The sequence below is a fragment of the Mustela nigripes genome, chromosome 7 (genome assembly GCF_022355385.1).
Source record: "Mustela nigripes isolate SB6536 chromosome 7, MUSNIG.SB6536, whole genome shotgun sequence".
NCBI lineage: Eukaryota > Metazoa > Chordata > Mammalia > Carnivora > Mustelidae > Mustela > Mustela nigripes.
The window spans coordinates 6,096,546-6,119,406 of record NC_081563.1 but is presented as its reverse complement, the minus strand read 5'-3'; the positions used below and the strand labels follow the sequence as shown (position 1 = coordinate 6,119,406).

At 46.8% G+C, this 22,861-nt stretch overlaps 1 protein-coding gene across 1 annotated transcript in view; it reads right to left on the bottom strand.

Annotated features, from left to right (window-relative positions):
- Positions 1 to 22,861, bottom strand: part of ASAP2 (ArfGAP with SH3 domain, ankyrin repeat and PH domain 2) — a 110,738-nt gene that overhangs the window by 50,395 nt on the left and 37,482 nt on the right. The window contains exons 4-9 of the mRNA XM_059407516.1: positions 21,484 to 21,558; positions 19,739 to 19,788; positions 17,237 to 17,366; positions 12,727 to 12,812; positions 6,216 to 6,291; positions 5,899 to 5,985 (exon numbers count right to left, since the gene is read on the bottom strand). Of these exons, the coding sequence (XP_059263499.1) occupies positions 5,899 to 5,985; positions 6,216 to 6,291; positions 12,727 to 12,812; positions 17,237 to 17,366; positions 19,739 to 19,788; positions 21,484 to 21,558 (504 nt within the window). The remainder of the gene's footprint in view (positions 1 to 5,898; positions 5,986 to 6,215; positions 6,292 to 12,726; positions 12,813 to 17,236; positions 17,367 to 19,738; positions 19,789 to 21,483; positions 21,559 to 22,861) is intronic.

The following is a 22,861-nucleotide window of genomic DNA, read 5'->3' as shown; positions in this document are numbered from 1 at the left end:
CATGATCCCAGAATCCTTGGATCGAGTCCCACATCTGGCTCCTTGCTTGGCAGGGAGCCTGCTTCTCCCTCTGCCTCTGCCTGCCACTCTGTCTGCCTGTGCTCTCTCTCGCTCTCACTCTCTGACAAATAAATAAAATCTTTAAAAAAAGAAAAAAAAAAGAAGAAGAAGAATCTGAGTTTCAGCTCTTACATTTAGGTCTCGGATCCATTTTGAGTTAATTTTTGGTTATGGTGTGAGACAGGGATCCACATTCATTCCTTTGCTTGTGTCCATCCAGTGGTCCCAGCGTCACTTATTGAAAAGACTGTTCTTTCCTCACTGAATTGTCTTAGCACCCATGTTGAAAAATCGACTGGCCATATGTCTAATGGTTTCTTTCTGGACTCCCAATTCTGTTTCACTTATCAGCAAGTCTGTCCTTGTGGCAGTACCACACTGTCCTTTTTTTTTTAAAAAAACTGTGTTATGTTAGTCACCATAATGTACCACATTGTCTTGATTATTACAGCTTTATGGTAAGTTCTGAAATCAGGAAGTGTGAGTCCTCCAACTTGTGTTCTTTTTCAAGACTGTTTGGACTATTCTGGGTCCCCTGCATTTCCTTACGGATTTTAGAATCAGCTTGTCAATTTCTGTAAAAAGGAAGAGGGGAGTTTGAGAAGGACGGCACTGAATCTGCCAATCAGTCCAGGAGCTGTGGCCATCTGAATGGTATTAAATCCTCCATTCCATGAACATAGTCTGTCTAGCACAGGCTTTTTTTTTTTTTTTTAAATATATATGGGACTATAAAATATATATGGGACAACTCTGAAAAATAAGAAAATTAAAAGAAAATCTTGATCTGAGAAACAATAATGTGCTCAGCATCCCATTATTGAACTGAGAACAAAGCCTAAACAAACAAGACCCCAAAACAGGAGAAATGTCTTCATTTTTCACAGAGAGTTCACACAGCACTCCTGCCTCCAGACAACCAGGGCAAACAACTCATTCATCCGGTGAGGACGGTGCCAGTTTCCACATTCTCTCAAAAGGGCAGAATGTTAGCACTAGAAATCTAGAACAAACCCAGCTTTAAGCACTACTGGGAATAAAGGTGGCAGAAGAGAAACAGAGAAGTTGCTCACCTATACAAATGTCTGTGAAAGACTAAAAATAAACCTGTCAAAAGACTAAATTGCACAACCAAGAAATACGACTATTGATTTAGGGAGAAAAAAAGCCCTGCACAAAGTGAGTGGGGAGTCATGTGACAAAACTGCTGGAAGTGCTCGTGCCAAGCATATTAATCAGAACGCTCACAGGCCTTGTGAGCAGGATAAAGGGCATTCCTCTCTTCAGCAGAATCAGACCCTTCGCCAGAGACTTTAAGGAAGAAATTATGGTTTTATTCTTTGCACCAGGCATTTCCTGAATCAATTAAAACATGGAAGCAGGGGCGCCTGGGTGGCTCAGAGGGTTAAAGCCTCTGTCTTCAGCTCAGGTCGTGATCCCAGAGTCCTGGGATCGAGCCCCACATCGGGCTCTCTGCTCGGCAGGGAGCCTGCTTCCTCCTCTCTCTCTCTGCCTGCCTCTCTCCCTACTTGTGATGTCTCTCTGTCGAATAAATAAATAAAATCTTTAAAAAAAAAAAAAAACATGGAAGCAAGTCTGCAGCTGTACAATTTAAAATGTGTAAGAAAGAGGAACGTAATCTGTTTGACATGAAATTCACTCTACTTTAGAACTAATTATTTCAGCATCTTTAAGGTGACCTTTAGGCGAGCCAACAAAAACGGCCTCTCTTCACCTGCTCATACAGGTATTTTATACAATACCTGACCAGGTAAAGGGGCGACAAATGAAGTCTGTGTTTTCACATAACCAAGACTGCAGCTCAATGAAATATAATCCAAGAGAAAAGAGCCTATATTTCTGAGGGAAAGAAAAATCTAACACACAGAGAGGCAAGTGGCTGGGGGCTGGGCTATCCCCGTTACCCGGGCTCTCGGAGACTCTCCATCACACTCTCCACTTCCCTAGAAAAGCCAAGGAAGTCTAGGACTTGACTGAGCGAGTCTTACAACACGGAGACTGTCCGTGTTTCTAAATCACACAGGTGAAGTGGGCATTTTCTGGATGCTCACAAGGCACATATCATCTATCCTGTGACATCCATGCAAGTTCTCAAACTTGGAACCCTCCGTGACCCTAAGGTTCATGTGGCCATATGAAGTGCTACACATGGTTCCTGCCAACACAGAGAACGCCCAGATGAGCAGCAGATTTAATATTTGAGGAACGGGGGGAAAAAAGGTGATGACGTCACGTATGTTATACACATAAAGGTTTACTCATTACATCAGAAGTAACCCTGAGATCCCTAAGATCCTAGAACATCATAAAAACTTACACACTTTAAGGGTGCCTGGCTGGTTCAGTCGGTTAAGTGTCTGGTTCATCTCAGGTCATGATCCTGAGGTCCTGGGATCGAGCCCCACATTGGGCTCCCTGCTCAGCAAGAGCGAGGAGCCTGCTTCTCTCTCCGTGCCTCCCTCAGTTTGTGCTTGCCCTCTCTCAAATAAATAAATAAAATCTTTAAAAAAAAGAGAGAGATAGAAAGAAAGGGGGGAGCCTAAAGCTGACATAAAGAGAGACCACACCTGAGATGTCCAGAGTGGGAAAATCATTGTGGTGTCAGCCCTCTGGCCTACCAACACCGGCTCCCAGAGGCTGAGCCCTCCCACCAGAGGCATAAGTCTGGGTTCTCAACAGCAAACAGCAGAGAAGCCACACACTAACAGTGAGGTTTTGTCAGAGAACCTGCCAGCACTGCAGTGGAATCTGTCCCACAGGACCCCACTGAGCTGGGACGTACGTGGATGGGGAAGCAGGAGAAGGCTCATACGAGAATGAGCAGTACCGGACGGCTGTCACCTTCCCACGTGTTAAAACTACGATGCATAGGGGTGCCTGGGTGGCTCAGTGTGTTAAGGCCTCTGCTTTCCGTCATGATCCCAGGGTCCTGGGATTGAGCCCACCATCGGGCTCTCTGCTCAGCAGGGAGCCTGCTTCCCCCTCTCTCTCTGTCTGCCTCTCTACCTGCTTGTGATTTCTCTCTGTATCAAATAAATAAAATCTTTAAAAAACAAAAAAACAAAACCAAAAAAAACTACGATGCATATATAGGTATTTACTGCAGTTATTTCTTCTATAAGCCTGAAAGATTTCGTAATAAAAGTCCAAAAATCAAACATCACAATCTTCTTTACAGATATCAGAAATACCAAAAAATACGAATGCCAGGAGATATGGGGGCACCGAGATCATAACGGCACAGTCTTCGTCCCAAAATGTGACAAAGAGAAGCAGCCCAAAGCCGCCATATACAAGAGCCATGTTCTTCACGAAGACCACATGACTGAGGTTTGAGATCCACAGGAAGGAAACAGGAGAACGTCTCCCACCAATCATCAGTGCAGCTTCCCTGGGGCACGTTACCTAATTCACATGAACTGCCATTCTTTAGTCGCTTAACTGACTGAGCCACCCAGGCACACCGTGAACTGAAATCATGTAGCAAGAATTTTTGTAAACGTTAAATAAAAACTATCAACACCTTCAGCTTTCTAAGTCTAGAGAGAGAATCCAAAAAAAGGGAATAAAAGCTAAATAAGGAGAGAGCCCAACGGTCAATTCTTGCTGTAACGGGAAGGGACGGGACATGAATCGTAAAATGTTTTTAATAATATATAAAATTCCACTTATCCACATTTCCTTCTTCCCGGCGCCTGTGTTCAAAGACCATCCGACCTACGGAATGCCATCATCAAAAAGCAATGCAGAGATTAATACAACCAGTATGACACAACCACGGGCAGAAGACTGGAGAGTTCCATCTTTGGGCGAAAGCCGAAGAGGAGCAGTAAAGAAGGTTCTTAGGATCCCTCTGGGCAGTTGTGGGCAGCTGGGCTGGTCAACAAAAACACATGAACTCCACAAACCGTCAAGACTTCTGGTGTGTGCTGGTGGATTTGCTACACTTTTCTGCAAAGCCATAAATCAGCAGCTGAAGACAGGCAGTTTCCCCAAACCTCCTAATTCGGCTCAGCCCAAGTAAACATGGCCTTTGTACTGTGCCCAGAGGACCATTCAACTCCAGCCTCTGCTCTCCTCTATTGTAAACCTGAGATTGGCTTTGTGGGTTTGATGTTCCTTTTCAGACCAGAGTGGCTCTCAGCACCCCCAAGAGTTGTGCTGGGGAACCGGCTGCTCTGACAGCGCTGGGGCTCCCACACCAGCATCAAAACTTCTAGTCACATCTAAGCCACTATTTTCTCCATACGCCAAGATCTTTTTCTCCTTTTTATTTTTCTGCTTATCGCCCACGTTTGGGAACATCAACGTGTCAGGATCTATCTTCTCCAGACTGGGAGGAAGCCACCATCCCATGGGTAATTTCGAGCACTCACATACGACCTTGATCTGCCAACTTCATTTAGCTGACCCATGTCTATCGAAAGCCTAGTAAATGAGCAATATGGTCCCACAATGCAATGGCCGGCGAGGCACAGAAGGCAGGAGGGCATCCTCAAGCTGCTCAAGGTCTAGCTAGAGAAAAAGCATCTGTGTACTTGAAGATACAGCCAATAACCCATAAGGAGTCTGTCCTGATTGAAAGAACAGGAACTCAGATCACCGGGGCTGGGGTGAGCAGAGGCGGTCTCCAGAAGCACATGAAGAATTCAGCTAGGCAGCGGAAGGAAAGGGAGGGGGTGAGTCACTCTGCTTCCAAGAAGGGACAACAGCAAATGTATAAACCTCAAACTTGGAAATTTTCCATTCAGTTGTATTTGTGAATCCAAATTCTTTACCTTTTAATAAAACCCACAGAAAGGGTTAAAATTAAAATTGCTACTGGCAGGGGCGCCTGGGTGGCTCAGTGGGTTAAAAATGCTACTGGCTATTAATGTATGCAAGGAAGGAAGTAATTTAAATTCATGAAGAAAGCATGCAAAACTCTCCAATTGATTAAAATGCTGAACTACTTACTCTCCTAGACTTCGGTCACAAAGGTAAATGCATTTGGGAGAGAAACAACAATATTCAGTTTTAGTACAGGAACTTAAAATTGAGCATAGCAAACTGCCGGCCATGAACTTCACGCTCTGCTAAGTAGTTTAATCATTATTTATGTGAAATCGACTAGCTATACATTTAGATACATTCCTTTATGTACAAGGAAGGGGATTATGTTAAATTTCATATTATAATATCCACGCTGCAGTAAACAGATTGTAGAATTACCTTAAAAATTTACTTTTTAACATGTTTTTAAAAATCCTCCAAAACACTGTCACAGGGAATGTGTCAGCATGCAGGAAAGGGATTATAGGAAAGAGATGATCCCAGAGAAACTGAGGGCTCCTGCTCATGGGAATACCACTGTAAGAGCGTCTAGGTCCCCATGTTTTACAGAGTGGGATCTCAGGGCTGAGGGTGCAGGTGGCTACCCAGTACCTGGAGATGCCCATGTGGGCTGCGGCCACATATACAGGGCCACGGAAATCACAAAGTTCTAGGCAGAAAATCAACAGCACTGATACCGAGTATCCATGTAACAGAGACGTTGAGAGCTACACATCTAAGACTAGAGAGCGGAGACGGGGTTATACACTGCCATGAAGGCTGGGTCTCCAGTAAACAAACACTTGCCCCATGAAATAAACAGATCTAAAAAGATGGGTTTCAGAAAACCAAACTTAAGGAGTAAACCAAACACTAGGTGCTGGCCCAATAGAGCCCCAGAGTGGACCGTGAGCTCCTGGAGGACCTGAATGTCACATTCACCTGTCCCAAAGCCTCCGAGACACAGGTATACAAGAGCCATCTTTCAAAATTAAATCCCCTCACCTCTTTCTGTTCAACCTGCAAAGCTGATTTCAGAATATCTCGAAGCTGTATCAGCTGCCTTCTTTCTTCATCCTGGGCCTGTTTGATCTTTAAAAAACAAAACAAAGAGAGAAGCAGGGCTGAGGTGCAGGGAACAAATGCTTCCCTCCCCACCACCAGCCAGGACAGCGATGGCCATGGGGACTCCATCGTCCACGGGGTACCACCCGGCTGTCAGCTTACAAACATGGGATCATACAGAAGCAACGCTTATATCAAAGCATTCGTTGCATAAAAACTGTTTCAACACTCATTTATGTGGGAGAGAAGCCACTTACTGTGTGAAGGTCGGTTGAAAGTGTCTCAATGGAAGGCTTGAGGCTCTCAACTGCTTTCAGTCCGTCCTGGAAAAAACTAAAAGGAAAAAAAGAGACAGAGATAGTGTTTCATAAAAGAGGAAACAATTCTACTACATGGAGAAAACACTCGTTTAAAAGAAAGTGAGTGAACTCATGATGTAATTCCTGGGGGAAAAGACTATATAAACCAAACTTCAAAGTATCAGGCCAACAAAAAATAAAATGACACTTAAATCGGCAAGAAGTGACAGAAAAGGACCCGCAGTAAGTGTAAGTGTTTCTAATTGCTCTTGACCCATATGAAAGGAGCCCTAACTTTTCCGTGTATAATGGGAAGCAGGTGCCTACTGACAAAAGGCAGTGAAGGCGCTGGTTTGGGAATGGAAAAGTCTGAGGTCAGAAAAGCATGGGACGTAAGTAAGAACTAGACACTAAGAAACCTTCCTGCACAGTCAACAGCTAAGTGGAAAAAAGAAGGCAAAAGGGGAAACAAACAAACAAAAAAACCCAAAAACAAAGCAAGTCTGACGCAGGTGAATGGCCACACCCCATCTACAGAATAGGGAACCGTGGCTGGAGAACTTGAGATCGCATATCAAAAGGAAACTTTTTAAAGCCCAGAACTCCATGCTTGTGAAGTCGTTTATAATAAGTGATGCAGGAAATGTAAGAGGAGCTAGACAAGTTTCTCTGCACCACGGCGGGTGGATGCTCTCAGCACTGGCTCTGATGCATGCCACAGAACCCTTTTGAGGGGACAATAGAAAACACTTTCCCATAAGCTCAGAGCAAAGTTCAAAACGTAACAAGGCCTGTTATGCCTATATGATTTGGCTTCTGCCAAATCTATGTCCCCAAGCTTCTATGTCCCCAAGCTTCTATGTCCCCAAGCTTTAGGTAGCATCATTTGCCCCTTTCATTCTCTAGATTCCAGAGGTAACAGACTTCTGTCAATGGCCATCAGATCCTTCCTGCTTCAGGCCCTTTGCATATGCTATTTCAGTTTTCTAAAGAGTTCTCCCTGCAGATATCTTCTGTTTTGCCTAGATTATTCCCACCCACTCTTCAAACTTTAAGTTAGCTATCACTTTGTTAGTGAGGGTTCCATGACCTCTTAAAAGAAGTCTCCTTGCTATAATGCCTCAGAGCACTGTCTCTTGCTTCAAAACCCTTAGCACAGGGCACCTGGGTGGCTCAGTTGGTTGGACGACTGCCTTCATCTCAAGTCATGATCCCAGAGTCCCGGGATCGAGTCCCGCATCAGGGTTCCGGCTCCCCGGGGAGTCTGCTTCTCCCTCTGACCTTCTCCCCTCTCGTGCTCTCTCTCACTGACCTCTTGTGCTCTCTCTCAAATAAATAAATAAGATCTTTAAAAAAAAAAACACATACACACAAATACCCTTAGCACAACTAGCATTATGTAGTCATTAGTGTGATTATTTAAAATATACCCACCCTCCCTTAGATCCAAAGTTCTAGGAGGGTGAGGACATGGTATCCACAAAGACTGGCACATTTCAAGCACATGGTATTTGTTGAATGAAAACATTAATTAATGAAGGAAGGAAGGAGTCTCCAACTTCAGCAGGTAACTGGAAGGAGAAGATCTTCAAAATGTGATCTGGGTTTCTCATGTGTTCATGTGAGATGATGTTCACCAACTCTGAAATTCAGCAAGGGTCCTGCAGGACTTTCCCAGGTGAAGTATGCAAGAACAGACAGGGCTGTGAGGGTAATGTGGCATGACACTGAATACAGCAATTCCAAGGAGGAAGGAAGAGGGAAATATACACACAGGATGTGGGTTCTGAACCATTACTAGCCAGGCATGAGGAATCACAGAACCTGCACTGTGAGAATGTTCGAAGCTTAATTTTTAGATATATGCGTAACTCTTTACTTTATATTCTCATCCCTACATTTTACTTAATGCTTTTTTCCTGAACATGGAATATGCTTGGGATATGGCAACGGTGACTTCTCTAGGGCTCTGTGTCCACTGTCTTCTGACCTCTGAAACCCTGAGATTATGACCTGAGCCAAAATCAAGAGTCAGACACTTAACTAACTGAGCCATCCAGGTGCGCCAAGTACCCTCCATTTTTTTTTTTAAAGGTATTTTTTATTTGACACGGAGATAGAGAGTACACGTAGGCAGAGCCGTACCCTCCTTTTTAAGGCATGTTTTGGCACCTAGGTATGCCCTCCCTCAGGGAGGGAGTTTCAGGCCTTAGAGAAAGTTTCAAAAAAAGGGGCTCTGTCACCGCTTTGCTAGCTGTTATCACTGTGACATTTCTTTCTTTTTTTTTTTTTTTTTTAGTTCTAATTTAAAATTTTATTTTTTGTTTTTATTTTAAATTTTATTTTCTATACCCAACATGGGGCTGGAACTCACAACCTTGAGATTAAAAGTCACATACTCTACCAACTGAGCCAGTAAGATGCCCCAGCACTCTGACATTTCCTTTTTCCCCCCTTTTTAAAGATTTGCTTTATTAGAGAGAAAGAGAGAACAAGTTGGGGGGAAGGGCAAAGAGAGAGAGAGAGAGAGAGAGAGAGAAGCAGACCCCCCGCCGAGCAGGAAGCCTGATGTGGAGCTTGATTCCAGAACCCTGAGATCATGACTTGAGCCAAAGGCAGACACTTAATCAGCTGAGGCCCCCCCACCCCTGCCCCAGGTCGCCCGCACGGTGACATTTCTAAGTACAAACCCTGGCACGTTTTTCTTAGGTTGAACCATTAACACTTTCCCAAGCTTCAATCAAACAATGTTTACCATCAATATTACTAAATACCAATTTTGTTTTTTATTAAATGTTTTCTCCCCAGCCTGACCAAACTCTCAAGCCTTTAAAACATGCCCACAGCGTTTCAATCTTCAAGCTCCCACCGAGCAGGGTGGCCTCTCCCTCTGGCTACAGGCCTAATGAGAGCAGCCCTTCCTCATGGCGCGAGATCCACTGCCCTCTGCACCCTCATGCCTCATTCAACAGCATATCCCAAGGACATCAGGCAACAGCCGGGCATCGTGGTTCTCAGCAGGTAACTGCTCAAAGAACAAGTGAACTCAACATTCGCCACCACTATTTAGAACACGGCTGCTTTTATTTTATTATCCTTTTAGATTCCAAAGCCTCAACCTTCAGCAGCAAAGGCTAATAAGACAGATTTTAAGGCTATTCCAGGAGCTAGGCAGAGATTCAACTTCTTACTTTAAACAAAATCAAAAACAAAGAACATGAAAATACTTCAAGAACACTGAAAGTGAAAAGCAAAAATGAATAAAATGCAAGATAATAGATATCTAGGCGCTTCTAAGGGTGACCCCAAACATGACTCCAGAGTCCAGTCTACACCAAGAGGCCTCTTCACACCTGCAGAGACAGCAGCGTGGGAGAACGGGTGGTGGCCATGCAGGCTGCCCCAGGCCATCGGTGCACAGCGCCTACATGGGGTGAGGACAGGAGACTGGGAACGCTAACTGGGGAACATGCAGGAGCTCCCGGAACAAACAATGCACGGCCACATGGTCCTTTGTCCAATGTCACTCCAGCTCTGCATTTTATCCCCCAGATTGGGAATTAGGAAAGTCAAAGCTGTGCAAGTGAGCTGAAGAACAGGCAGTACACACACAGGCAGTGTATACACACACACACACACACACACACACACACACACACACACACACACGCAGGAGGTAATGGAAGATTCATCGTTTTTAAAGGTTACTGAGCTCATGCCCATAAAAGGCCAACTAGTTCACTTTTCCACAAGTGGTCTGTTGCTACCCAACGGATCAGTTTGGGCAAAATAAAGAGAAAAAAGGAAATCCCAGAATAGTATCTTAGAAATAAAATATTAGCAAGGAAGCGACCCACTTCCTAATCTGCCTCACAAGAGGTTACAAGCATGAGAACCGAAGAAGTCATCTGCATGACTGCAAAATCACGAAGCTAGGATTTTGAGTCTCTATAAAATAGTTTGTCTCAGAAATTCTCGGAAACTAGGGGTCTTTCTCCATCCTCCGAGACTCTTCCTCCAAGCCTGGAGCCCTTCCGCTAACACAGGACGAACCACACGGCACAGCTTCCTTCGCTGCTGGACCTCAATTGCTTCACAGACGCACAGTCACCAATGCTGTATCACAAATTCCAAAGTCAAGCTGAGTTCAACAGTGCAACTCACCGCGACAACTATGTGCCAGGGACATGTACCGCGCACTGAAGATGAAACAGATCAGTGTCATGGCCTCGTTCCACAGAGAAGACGCAGTTTGGTGGGAGACATGACAGTGTGAAAGATACCATCCTGGAGATACAGAGCTGGGAGAGTGATAATGCAGAAGGAAGAGAAGTAATTCCAGCGGGGGAACGCTGGGCGACTTCAAAGGAGCAGCAGGTAGGTCTCAGGGATGACCAGAAGCTAGGGGAAGGCACAAAGAGAGCAGCAGGACATTCTAGCAAAGAGAGCTGTGTGTGCGAAGGTACATCAGTGTGGGACACAGCCTGTTTGGGGACAAGTGACAGACAGGTGGGGCAATTCAACCTCCAAGGATTTCTCAACAGCTGGCTTTGTCAGCAGTCTAGGCCAAGACAGCACTGTTCCCGGATGGTGCCGGGGCAGGACTGTGTCCTTAAGTGGTCGCCCACACCCCTCCTCTTTGTCCCTTATGACAACAGGAATGGAACTGAGAAGTCTTCCCAGATGTTTCCCATCAACTCTGCCCCCCTCCTCCCATTGCACTGTTCCACCTGTTCACAGCCATGCCCACTCCCTAGAACTGCTACATATTTTCTCCTGTGTTTACTGCTTACCCAGGCTATCAAAACCGAAGGTTCATGTGTTCGAAGTACTATGAGAACCTCAAATAGTGCCTGGCACATAGCAGGAGCTCAATATCCACTCAATGAATCCCTTCCTTAAAACGTTTGAGAGCTTCCTAATACACTCAGAATAAAATCTAAAACCTTTCACAAGGCTCGTAAGGCTGTCCACATTTCTTGCCTTTCTGTCGGGTTTCATGTCACACTACCCTCCCCCTCACTCATTATACTTCTGTCACATTGGACTTTTTCCTGCCTTGAGATCTAGACTTTGCCTGGAATGTTCTCCCCCTACTCCTTATCTGCTAGATCCTTTAGATCTCCGAATACATATCTCCTCAAAGAGGCATGCAGCTAGTTCAAAATGTATTTGAATATCTACTATGTGCTAGGTACTATGTCTGGAGGCTGGAGAACACAGCAGGAAGAGAAAAAAAAAAAGAAGAAAAATCTTGTGTCTCCCCTCAACCTTGATTTCAATCAGGTCCTTCTATTCTTCCTTAGAGTCCAACACTTCCAAACACGTTTCAAATGTGCAATCATAAACCTATTGCTTAAGCCCACCTACCTACCTGATTCGAGCAGGGACTATGTCTGTGACGTACATTCTTCTATCTCCGGCATCCAGGATGGTGCCGGACTCACGGCACCCACTCAGCAAGTGAAGGTGAGCCAGGGCCGGTCTGTGTAACGACTGGTGGTCAGGCAGAAGTTGGGGAAGCGAGCGAGCGAGCGAGCGAGCGTGGCCCGACGAGGGTCAGGCTGTGTAGGGCCCAAGTGCCGGCCAAGCTGAGTACGTGAGGTAGCCCCAAACATGGAAGCTTCTCCTCTGTCATATTCAGCCTCTTTAGCTCAGCATTATCACTTGCTTTATAGGATAAATAATATATCAGGGCGCCTAGGCGGCTCAGTTGCTTAAGTGTCTGCCCTCAGCTCGGGTCATGATCCCAGGGTCCTGGGATCGACCCCAGCTTGGGCTCCCTCCTCAGCCAGGAGTCTGCTTCTCCTTCTCCCTCTGCCCCTCCTCCCTCTCCCTCAAATAAATAAAATCTTTAAAAATATACATATGTGGAAGTATTTCTTCGATTTAATATACTGCATTAACCCCATCTAATTTCTTGCAAACAAAACCCATCTGTGAATCATGTGTTAGATCAAATAGTATGTCCCTCTGCAAAAAAGAGCAAAGTAAATACACTTGATCAGTACTATAGATTTTTATATTGTTTACTTTTATTTTGTATTGAGAAAGATTCTTAAACCACAAAATTTGCCCTTTTAAAGAGTACAATTCAGCGGGTTTAGTATATTAACAAAATTGTACAATCATCAGCACCATCTCATTCCAGAACATTTTCACTCCCCCAGTGAGCAGTCATTCATTCCCCACTCCCCCTGAGCTCTGGCAATCATTCATCTGTAGAGCTGCTTATTCCTCATCTCCCAAGTAAATAAAAACCTACAGGATATGGCCTTTTGTGTCTGACTTCTTCCGTCTAACATGTTTTTCCAAGGGTTGCCCTGTTAATAGCATGTGTTAGTACTGCACTTTATGAACTTTTAAAGGAGTATTTATTTTCCCTGATCCAACACTCTATTATCTACCAAAAGTGGCCATAAAGACAGAAACAGCTGAAATAACATCACAACAAAGAAAAAGAACTTACTTGCACTGGGCATGAAAATATTTGATCAGATTCTGAAGTAAATCCACTCCCTTTTTAATCTTAATTTCATTGACCTTCAGCAGATACTGTTAAGAAAAACACAAAAGGGTATGTCAGACCCAGAACAGGCTTCTGAGCAGAGATCGGCTTCTCCACTTCTCGGACACCTTTCACTGTGGGGAGAGGTCACGGCAGGTGGTGAGTATTTTCTGAAACACCAGAAACTACGCATTTTTCTCAGTTTGGTGCCAAATGAAATATCCGACATCCAGGTAATTAAATATTTAACTTAAGGCACCAAGAACTCCTAATAGTAAGACGCTGGATCTTAACCCGCTAGAGCAAATTTTCTTGGAGCTGCACAAAGAAGGCAGATGGTTAGAGTGAATGGGCTCTTTCTGTCCGCATCCTTCTGCACCACCCGCCGCCCCTTCTCCGGGCAGGTCATGGTCTACAACACGAACTGCCACTGTTCAGTAGTTGAGACTCTTGTCACCACGTCTCTAATCCTGGCATGTTGAAAATGGGATTGTTATAAAAACGAAATTTTAAATCAAAATGAGCGAAAGCCATTTTTAACTTGGAGAACTCAGGAATGATCACTAAAATACCAGGAAGTCCCAGGAATCTATAAAACCAGCCTCAGGAAATCCATTTGTTCTTTGCTAAAGTTTTACAGAACAAAGGATCCATAAATTCCCTGGCCCCTCCTCTGTCAGGAAGTGGCATAAAGAGCTCCGAGAATATGTCATCCCCGAGACTGGATGCCCCCGAAGAGCGGCCACCCCTGCTGACCACACAGGCTTTGCAGCCATAACCTGGGAAGCTCACGGTCAAGTCGCAGAGTCCAGCCGGAGAGAGGAAGCTGCTCTGAGACAGTCGACAACAAAATCTGCTTTTCCTACATCAAGTGCCTTTACGTGTTCTCTTTCCCTCGGTCTGACACTTACTCACTGTTAACTGAATAAGATGCTTGGCAAAGCCTCAAAATGCTTAAGTGGTTAATAAGATGGTTCACTTTAACTTATGTTTAAGTCAAAACGTAAAATGTAGACCTTTTGACACAGAAATTCTACTTAAGGGAACTTATTCTCCAAGAGGATAATTGTAAAAGTTTACCAAGATGATTAGAAAACAAGGTTCAGTGCAGACTGTTTGTTTGTAAAAGTAACAAATGACAACCCAAATGTAATGAATGGAAAATTAAAGTATGGTTCAGCCACACACAAAAATTGCTATGTAGCCATGAAGCCAATAAATCAGAGACTTTCCGGCACCGAGAATACCCATGACATACGAGTGAATCAAAATAATCAGGTTACAAAGCACCAGTAGAGAACAATCCTATTTATACAAATTATTTTTATGAAGGTACAGAGGAATATATGAAAGATGTCAAAGCGCTTATCTTCCGGTGAGTAAAATTTGGGGTGATTTTTAACTTCACATATATAGACTAAATTTTAAAAGAGCCTATTTTTATAATCACAGAAAAACAACATGATCTCTCATACATTCCCCACGCCCAGATGCTCTGTCCTACCTATTTATTAGGGCACACTAAATTTCTCTAAAAAACTCGTTTTGCATTTAAAATAAACACCTGAAAGCCATCCTTCTAGCTTCGATTTTGGGCAACTAAAATTTTAAACATCTAAACGGTAGAAAGCATTTATGAACCTTGAGACGTCCCGTGTGAGGAACTGGTTGAACAATTTTACCATGATCAAGTTCAACCATCTATTCACTCTGAGATGTCAGATTTGGCGGGCGGGGTGGGGGGTGCTGCTTTTCAAGTGTTCCTCCTTCCCCCGCGGACAGCACATTCCAGCCCACTTCTGTTTGGCCCGCGTGGCCATCCTTCATGGGATGTGTCCTCCTCTGGCGACTCAGCCTCTGCTTCTGCACACATCAGGCTAACTGCCAGAGCTCCGAGGCTCAGCACACCTGAGGCCCCAACCTCCCCACCCCCCGCACCCCTGGGGGGGGGGGTTGGGGCTGGCCCAGCAGGTGTGTGACTGAGGGCCAGCCTCTAGACAGTACCTTTCCACCACAATGGACTACTTCACCAGTGCCCAGGATGCATTCACCTAGACCAGGAGGGGAAAGGTGGCCTGTCTGGTGCACAGCACAGCGAACAGTGCGGCACCCCTCAGTTCACCCCTTACTTCAAAGACACACTAATTGAGTTTCACAATTCAGTAGACGTTTTTCAATAAGCAGTCTTTTGACAGAGTTTAAGCAAATGTGTTTCCTCCTTATCAGCCAACAAAAGAGAACAGAACCTGAACACAACATACATACATACACCTGTTCTAAACCCATTCTTTGTAAAATACCGCTATGTAATTTTACTACAATTATACAAAAACAATACCTAGTATTTGTGTAACAGACAGCAACTTCCCAACCCATCTCAGACCTCTGGGCTGATTCCTCTAACACCATGTGAAATGGGCCAGGCAGGTTTTGTAACCTATGAGGTTTGTTTGCAAAACAAAGTGGATCTAAAAATATCCACTCTCCTCTCTACAGTAAGACTGAGAGCTTAGTTAACTTTCTAAATATTCACTTAATGAAAAAAAAAAAAGCAAAGGAAGAACAAAGGAACAAAGAAGACAAGAGACACAAAACAACAGACAGCAGACTTACATAAATGCAACCACATCAATAGCAACATCAGATGTGAACAGATGAAACAATCCCATCAAAAGGCAGAGATTGTCAGACTAGATGTAAAAAACACTGTCTACAGGAAACGCACTTCAGATTCACGGATACACACAGGCTGAAAAAGAAATTCCAGGCAAACAGAAAAGAAGAGGGCTGGAGAGGCCGGCAGGCTAATAGCCTATCCTCCATCCTGTAACTGGTTCTGTTCCGCTGACCAGTTAGGAGATCGCTCTGGGAATAAAAAGTCATTTAAATAGACTCCTAAGATAGACACTTCTAAAAGCTAGACCCCCACTGCAATCCACAAACATTCTGAAGTCCAAAAGTGCCGTGTGGCTTAGCTCTGCTGCTGTCTGCTCCCGGTGAACTGAGAGCACGCTGGGTCTGATTTAGGAGCTGTCACGGTCGTCCCCACACTGTAAACGCGGAAAGCTGAAGTCTGCACGGCCTTGCACGCGCGCCGTCAAACTCAAGGGGCTTCACTACCACTGCCAGGTGAGTGAACCCTCAGGCAGAGCTGGGCGTGGTTTCCAGAGGTGTATTTTTTAGAAAGACCCACAAGCAAGGCATAAAAAGGCTGGAAGCAAAGGCCTTCAGGATGGGCTTCTGGTATTTTCTACCCCTCGGCCTCTAGCAGGGACCCGTCCCAGAGCATCAGTGCTGCCCTTTCCCTCCCGTCCCCAGAGGCAAGGGCTAAGGCAGCAGAACAGAGTGGACCAAGGAGCTCCGGAGGGCCTCCTGCCTTGAGGAATGAGTCTGGGGAGAAGCACTTTGCAGGCAGGTGGCTCAGCTTCCTGTAGAACGTGGTTCACTCTCTCTCACTCAGACCACGAGGGCCCAGCTGCAGGTTTTCTAGCTGCTTCTCCCTGGCCCTCCTCACAGATTCCATGGTAAAATGGGAATCAAGACGCCTCATTAAAAACACTGACGGAGAGACAATTATAGCAACATACCAGCACCAGGTGAGTCTGGGTATGTGTAGGAGGCCAGACAAGACGTTTCTTTAGATCCTTCCCTACCTTTAATTAATAGCTAGTGTTAGATTCAGCTCAGCCCACCCTCCAGGACACTCAGGCTCCCCTAGTAAGAGAAATTGGACAAATGGAGTCCACTGACGCACTGGTGTGCCGTTGGAAGCCTCCGGGAGGTGTGCGCTCCTTGAGGAATTCACAAACCAGTGAAGGCGGGCTGCCTGCAGCCCACCTAGAACCCATAACCTGCTGGAACCTGGTCGAGCCCCTTCCAAACCCGGCACCCCGGGGCTCACCCTGCACATAGGTAGCTGCAGCTGCACCCTCAGGGCTCCCCTTGCACATCTGGAGCCCAAGTCCACACTCCCCAGCTCTCCTCGCACATCTGGAGCTGGGATCAGTACCCCCGGGGCTCCCCTCGCACATCTGTAGCTGCAGCCTGCACCCCTGGGCTCCCCTCACATATCTAGAGCTGGAGTCCGCACCCCCGGGGCTCCCCTTGCACATCTGTAGCTGCAGCCCGCACCCCCGGAGCTTCCCTTGCACATTTGGAGCCAGAGTCCATAACCCCAGGTCTCCCCTCACACATCTGTAGCCGGAGTCCGCACCCCCGGGGCTCCCCTCACACACTGGAGTTGTAGCTCCCACACCCCACTGTCACCTTGCACATCTGGAGCCAGAGCGCACACCCTTGGGGCTCCCCAAGCACATCTGGAGCTGGAGCCGCACCCCTGGCTATCACCTCGCACATCTGTAGCTGCAGCCCGCACCCCCCGCTATCACCTTGCACATCTTGGGCCTGAGCCCACACCCCCAGGGCGCACCCTGCACACGTGGAGCTGCAGCCTACACCCCGGGGGGCTCACCTCGCACATCTGGAGCTGGAAAAGCCGCCGCTCCTTCTCCATCTCTTCAGCGATTTCAGCCCCGCTGATTTCGGTGCGAATCATCCCATGCAGCTTGGCATGTTCCTTCTTCTCCTTCTCAATTTTGGTTCTGCAGCGGGAAAAGCAAGGATGAGCGGAGATGCCTCAGGCACGGCACTCCAGACTACACAGGCTGCAGGGATCCCGCTGCCTGGCCTGCAACACAAGCGTGCGGGAGTCTTTTGGAAATAAGATGGCCTCTTACCTTACTGGAAAGTTAAGTGTGTTTGGTCCTAAGAGTGTCAAATCTGGCCCTTCTTGTTGAGTACTGGCTCAAAAAACACTTTCCTAAGCACCTACTCTGTGCCAGGTCCGGGTCAGAAGGACAGAAAGCCTGTCCTACCTCAGAGGTTTCCTTTAGGGCGGCACTTTGTCCGTCTGTCCGTGTGTCTGTCTGTGTCCGCTGAGCAGCACAAAGGGGGGCTGCGTGGTGCGAGACTCCCTCCCTCTCTCCCTCCTCCACGCTCTCTCTGCTCCCCACCACCCGCCTCCTGGCTGAGTGAGGTCTTGCGGGCTCTGCCTCGACTAGGACAGTGCTTGTCGTTGCAGAACAAATCTCGCACGTAAATGGTGAAAGAGTCACTTTCAAAAATGTATCCGAGAATTACTTGATGCTTTCGCACTCCCAGGTTCTAGGATTTTGTAATTCTGTCCCCGCTCTACATATGTTCTCATTGTACAGAATTTGATCTCATTCTCCTTTCACAGCTTCTCCTTTCAGAACGAGGAGTCTCTCTGACAACCCTCTTCAACCCCTCACTCCCCAGGCCTGATAAAGTGCAGAAGCATCTCGTCAGGGGCACTCAAGGGCGGCAGAAGCGGCTGAACAGGAAGCCACCTCCTGGCACTGGCTCAACGACCCTCTCGCTAGCTGAGCAGCAGCAAACCACTGAGTCCTGGCGTCTGTCTATAAAGCAGGAATGGTGGTCCTTTCCCCGTCGAGGGCACTGCTCCATATCCAGAGGCAGGATGCTAAGGGCCAGGAGCTTCTCTGGCTTGAACAGACCTTCAGACACTCTAACCCTCTCTCTGTGCTCATCCGTGAGTACATGCCATGGGTGCAGTCTGGAATCTGGGGAGCCAAACAAGTCTGAGCATGGAAATCTGGGCATGGAAATTCAGGAATTTCCGGAGGGACAGATATGAAAGGTTTGGTACTCCTGGGCTTGACCTTTGTGACCCTTCATCCACGGCTTCATCGGCCCGATGCGGGACTTGATCCTGGCCCCTGGGATCATGACCTGAGCTGAGGGCAGACACTTAACCGACTGAGCCACCCAGGAGTTCCCCAGGGCTGGTTTTAAAAACAACACCCCCCACCCCCCACACAAATCCCAAGTCCAATTAAATACTTAGAGCTACATCTGGAACAGTTTTCTTCTTAACACCTCTCTCTGTACCAGATGGCTTCATGTTGAAGCTTCTATTTCCACTCAGAAAACTCGACATTGTTACCCAACGCACGGTAATTACAAAGCAAACATGAGACATTTTAAAATATTTTCTGTCTCTCAAGTATTTACAGTAATTGAAACCACCATCCCCACAATCACCAGCCCAATCCCAGCGAGCCAAACCCTCCCCTGCTTGGAAGGAGGGACGGTGATCTGAAGTGTGCCGAAGACTGCCAGAAGCCAACCAGGAGCGGTCCCGTCTCCAGTGGACACCGTGCTGCACGTCCAAGAACCCACCGACACTTTCTTCCTGTTCTTACGGCAGACCAAGCCATCAGATAAGGCTAACGCGGGGAGCCGCGACAATCTCTCTTTTTCTCTCTTACTACACCAAGGGACTGGTGTTTCAGGGAAAGTCAGACACAAAGCCAAAAGCAGATGACTCTTGCAAATCACCAGGAACATGAAGTCCAAAAATGGTGTTGCCACCGTAAACAGTGGCAACTGGGTGGGCGCCTGGGTGGCTCAGTGGGTTAAGCCGCTGCCTTCGGCTCAGGTCATGATCTCAGCGTCCTGGGATCGAGTCCCGCATCGGGCTCTCTGCTCAGCAGGAAGCCTGCTTCCTCCTCCTCTCTCTCTCTGCCTGCCTCTCTGCCTACTTGTGATCTCTCTCCGTCAAATAAATAAATAAAAATCTTTAAAATAATAAAAAAAAATAAATAAAAAATAAAAAAAGGAAAGAAACATCTCTCGATAAAACCTGACCTTAATGTCCTTCAAGTAGCTTTTCTGAAAATTACATTCTGTAACCATTATGACATTGCAGAAAAGGGACCAGGAAAAACTCGCTGAAGAGGCCCATAGTACTGCTGAATTCAGACGCCGAGTGTGAAAGCATCTGGCCTCGTCATGAACCCCAGCAACATGGGTTTAAGTGGATTCTTCCCTAGGCAAAGGTTTATTTAGAAAATACCTTCAAGCAATTAAAGCTCAATTTAAAATTAAGATCTCCAATTATCTGCATTAAAAAAAATATGGAAACACTCACATTTTTGTTTCATAGTCCTTCCAAGCTTTATCAAAAGGCTTTTTCAGATCCTGTAAACAGAGAGGCATAAATTAAACAGAACTAATTTTGGCTTCTGGGCAAGACAACTTACTTATTCCTACACTAGTCTTGAAAGGAGCATTAATTTCTGTAATAAATGATGCACACGATCCCACGAAAAATAAAGAACTTAGAGCTCAGGCTTTGAGTCCAGCGGCATGCCGCACACGCACGGAGGGAGCTGCCTTGGTGCGCACGCGTGGCCCACTACAGTGCGTATGAACTCAGGACCCACGTCACGGTGTGTGACCTACACCCTCCCCAGAGAAACACCTCATTGGCAAGAGTTTTAGTACCTCCCTCCACAAATAAAAAACGGGGGATTCTGACTTTTTCAATGAACAGGGGAATGTCCCCTGAGAGATGTACCCCTGATTTGGGCCCAACAACAACGATATCAAAGGCTTTCACTTTCTCCTGGGGTCTCCTGATTCTGCTCTTCAATCTGGAACTTGGGACCTCGTACGCTCTGATAAAGCCTGGCTCAAAAGCGCATACTGAGCCACTGGAAATTCTATCAAGTGGTTCCTACGTATGTGTGTGCCCTTTAACAGGGTTCTTTTGTAAGAAGAATCTCATTTTGGGGGGGAGGTTTATTTTTTATTTTTTGGCTCTTCACTGGCCTTACGACAAGGCTGAAGCTCGCGGCCCGGCATCTGAGGCCTTCCAGGAACTAGTCTTCCCCAACCCAGACTCATCTCCCACTCCTGCCCCAGACTCAGGGCTTCAAGCCAGACTAAAAGCCTCAGAAGCAGCGCCCCATCACGCTTCCCCCCCACCTGTAGGTGTGTCCCTCTGCTTTATGCACCCTGCCCTCCTACCCCACTGGCTAACTCGACAGACGTGTTCTCCAGGATCCTGGCGCCGGACAATGAGGAATGTTCCTCAGTGTCCTAACAGCTCGCCGGTCCTGGTGCTCTGCAAGACAGGCTCTGGGAGCGAAATACTGAGAGGTCCCTGCAGAGGTCGCGGGGACTGGCCAGCCTCAGCTTCCGGATGAGCCAGATGTGACTGGGAATCCCGTGCAGATCCAACCGGAGAATCTGATCTAAGAACCGGGGCACAATCCCCTGCCCTTCGGATCACACATCTGCCTATGCTGGTGACGGGCCGGAGCGGATACTGCTTGGCGTCTGCTACAGACCCCACTCGCGCCGCCCTCTCCTTACCGGTGCACGCAACGACTCAGCGTTGGTGCTGACTCGTGGCAAGGCGTTCCCCGAACAAGGACGTCCTTTGGAGGACGGAAACATAAAGTGCGCTCGAGCCTTACTGGTGCAGACCTTCCTGCTGGGAAACTACATCCTTGCAAGGACACTCTTCTGTCCAGCGGTCAACCAGTGACACACGGGCCAGAAAATCACCTTTCCCTGCACAGGCTTCTCCACTCAGCTGAGAGAGGGTGAAAACCACTTAAGGGCCTCAAAGGAGCTTCTTTCCCGCCCCGCCCTCCTGCCCTTCCCAGGTTTACAGCACCAGCAGCATGACCAGAAAGGCCACGGGTCACAGCAGTAGAGCTGAAAGGTGGTGCGAACGTAGCAAAATGAGGGAAGCTGAGGCAGCAAGCAGCCGTCCTGCCATCCAGTAGGAAGGCGCATGTATGTCATGCCTGGACAGGCCGGGATGACCGTGACTCTAACTCCCCCAAGGACTGTCCCCGGGAAGCGGGGTCCTGGACGGCTTACCCCTTTCACTCCTTTCAGGTCCCCCTTCAGCAAACTGTCCAGAGGGAAGGAGATGATGTTGTTCATATTCTGAATCTAAAAAGCAAACAAACAAAATTCTTATTTGATGTCCTTTTTAATCTGAAGAAAGGACAGCAAGACGCTAGAGAACATCTGGTAATATTCAACCTTCCCTGAAAACCTGGCCGGTGCGAGTGCCACAGCCTTATTTATTCCTACGCTCCACTCCTCGTGGTGGACTCACCTTGCAAATAAAAACACAACTCACAGAAAGTCTGTGTCTCTCAACTCTTCACAGCAATAACAGCCTTCTACGATTAAACTATGAAGTTTGCAAAAAAGATCATCATTATGATGAATACAAATTATTTTGAAACCACCAATGGCAGAACCACTTTAAAGATAACGAATAGACTCACAAACACACTTCCTCTCTCACTCACAGCTCCAACATCCTGGGCTATGTTTTACTGAAGTCTCAGGCCCACAGACCCCAATCTTCCCAGAACAGCCCCCCGCAGGGGAACTCAGAACGAAGAAGAGAACGAGGGGACCCCTGTCTCTTCGTGAATGTGTAGGAGTCAATGTTCAGAGAGAGGAAAAGAAACGAGTATGTGTTGCACGTGTTGTGCATGTGAAGTGTGGGGTGTATATGGGACGTGTGTGTGTGTGTGTGTTGCTGGAAAAGGAGGGAGGAGGTCTTGAGGTACTCTGTTCTTCTCCCTGAAGCACGAAGGCAAGGGATGGAGGCTTAGCACGTTGTCACCACAGATTAAATTGACTAGAATCAAGCCTGACACACACTAGGAGCACACTCACAGCGAACAAGGCTGTCCCCGCTGGCTGCCAGTGTGGGAAGTGAAGACACCAAGCTTTGGCTGGGAACCATTAGGCAATGGCTCCCCACGTTCTAAGGCCCACGGAATCCCTCCCCCGCCATAGCTGAGATCTACTTTCTCCTCTCCCCAGCTCAGCCCATCGCCCTAAGTCAACACAACTGCCAGCTGGTACTGCCAGAGCCTTGTGGCACGTGTGTCACTTGGGGATACGCACACCTAGATTGTGGCCTATGAAAGAGGAGGGGCAAGTCAGGACTTCGGAACCATGTGCAGAGGAAAATTTTAATTTTAGTAGAATTACCTTGAATAGGAAAACTAACTCTGGGCCCAATTTTTCAGGCAACATGGGATCTGATTTTCATACACTATTCGGCATATGAATCCTCAAAATGGGAGGAAGAAACTGACTTGAAAAATAGTACAAAGGTGTGTGACAATGCCTGCCCCAAACCACCAATCCTGCCAAATAAATGATCGATTCATGACTGTCGTTACAGAAATGCCTTTTTTGGGTAACAATGGTCCAAGGCTTCCACAGC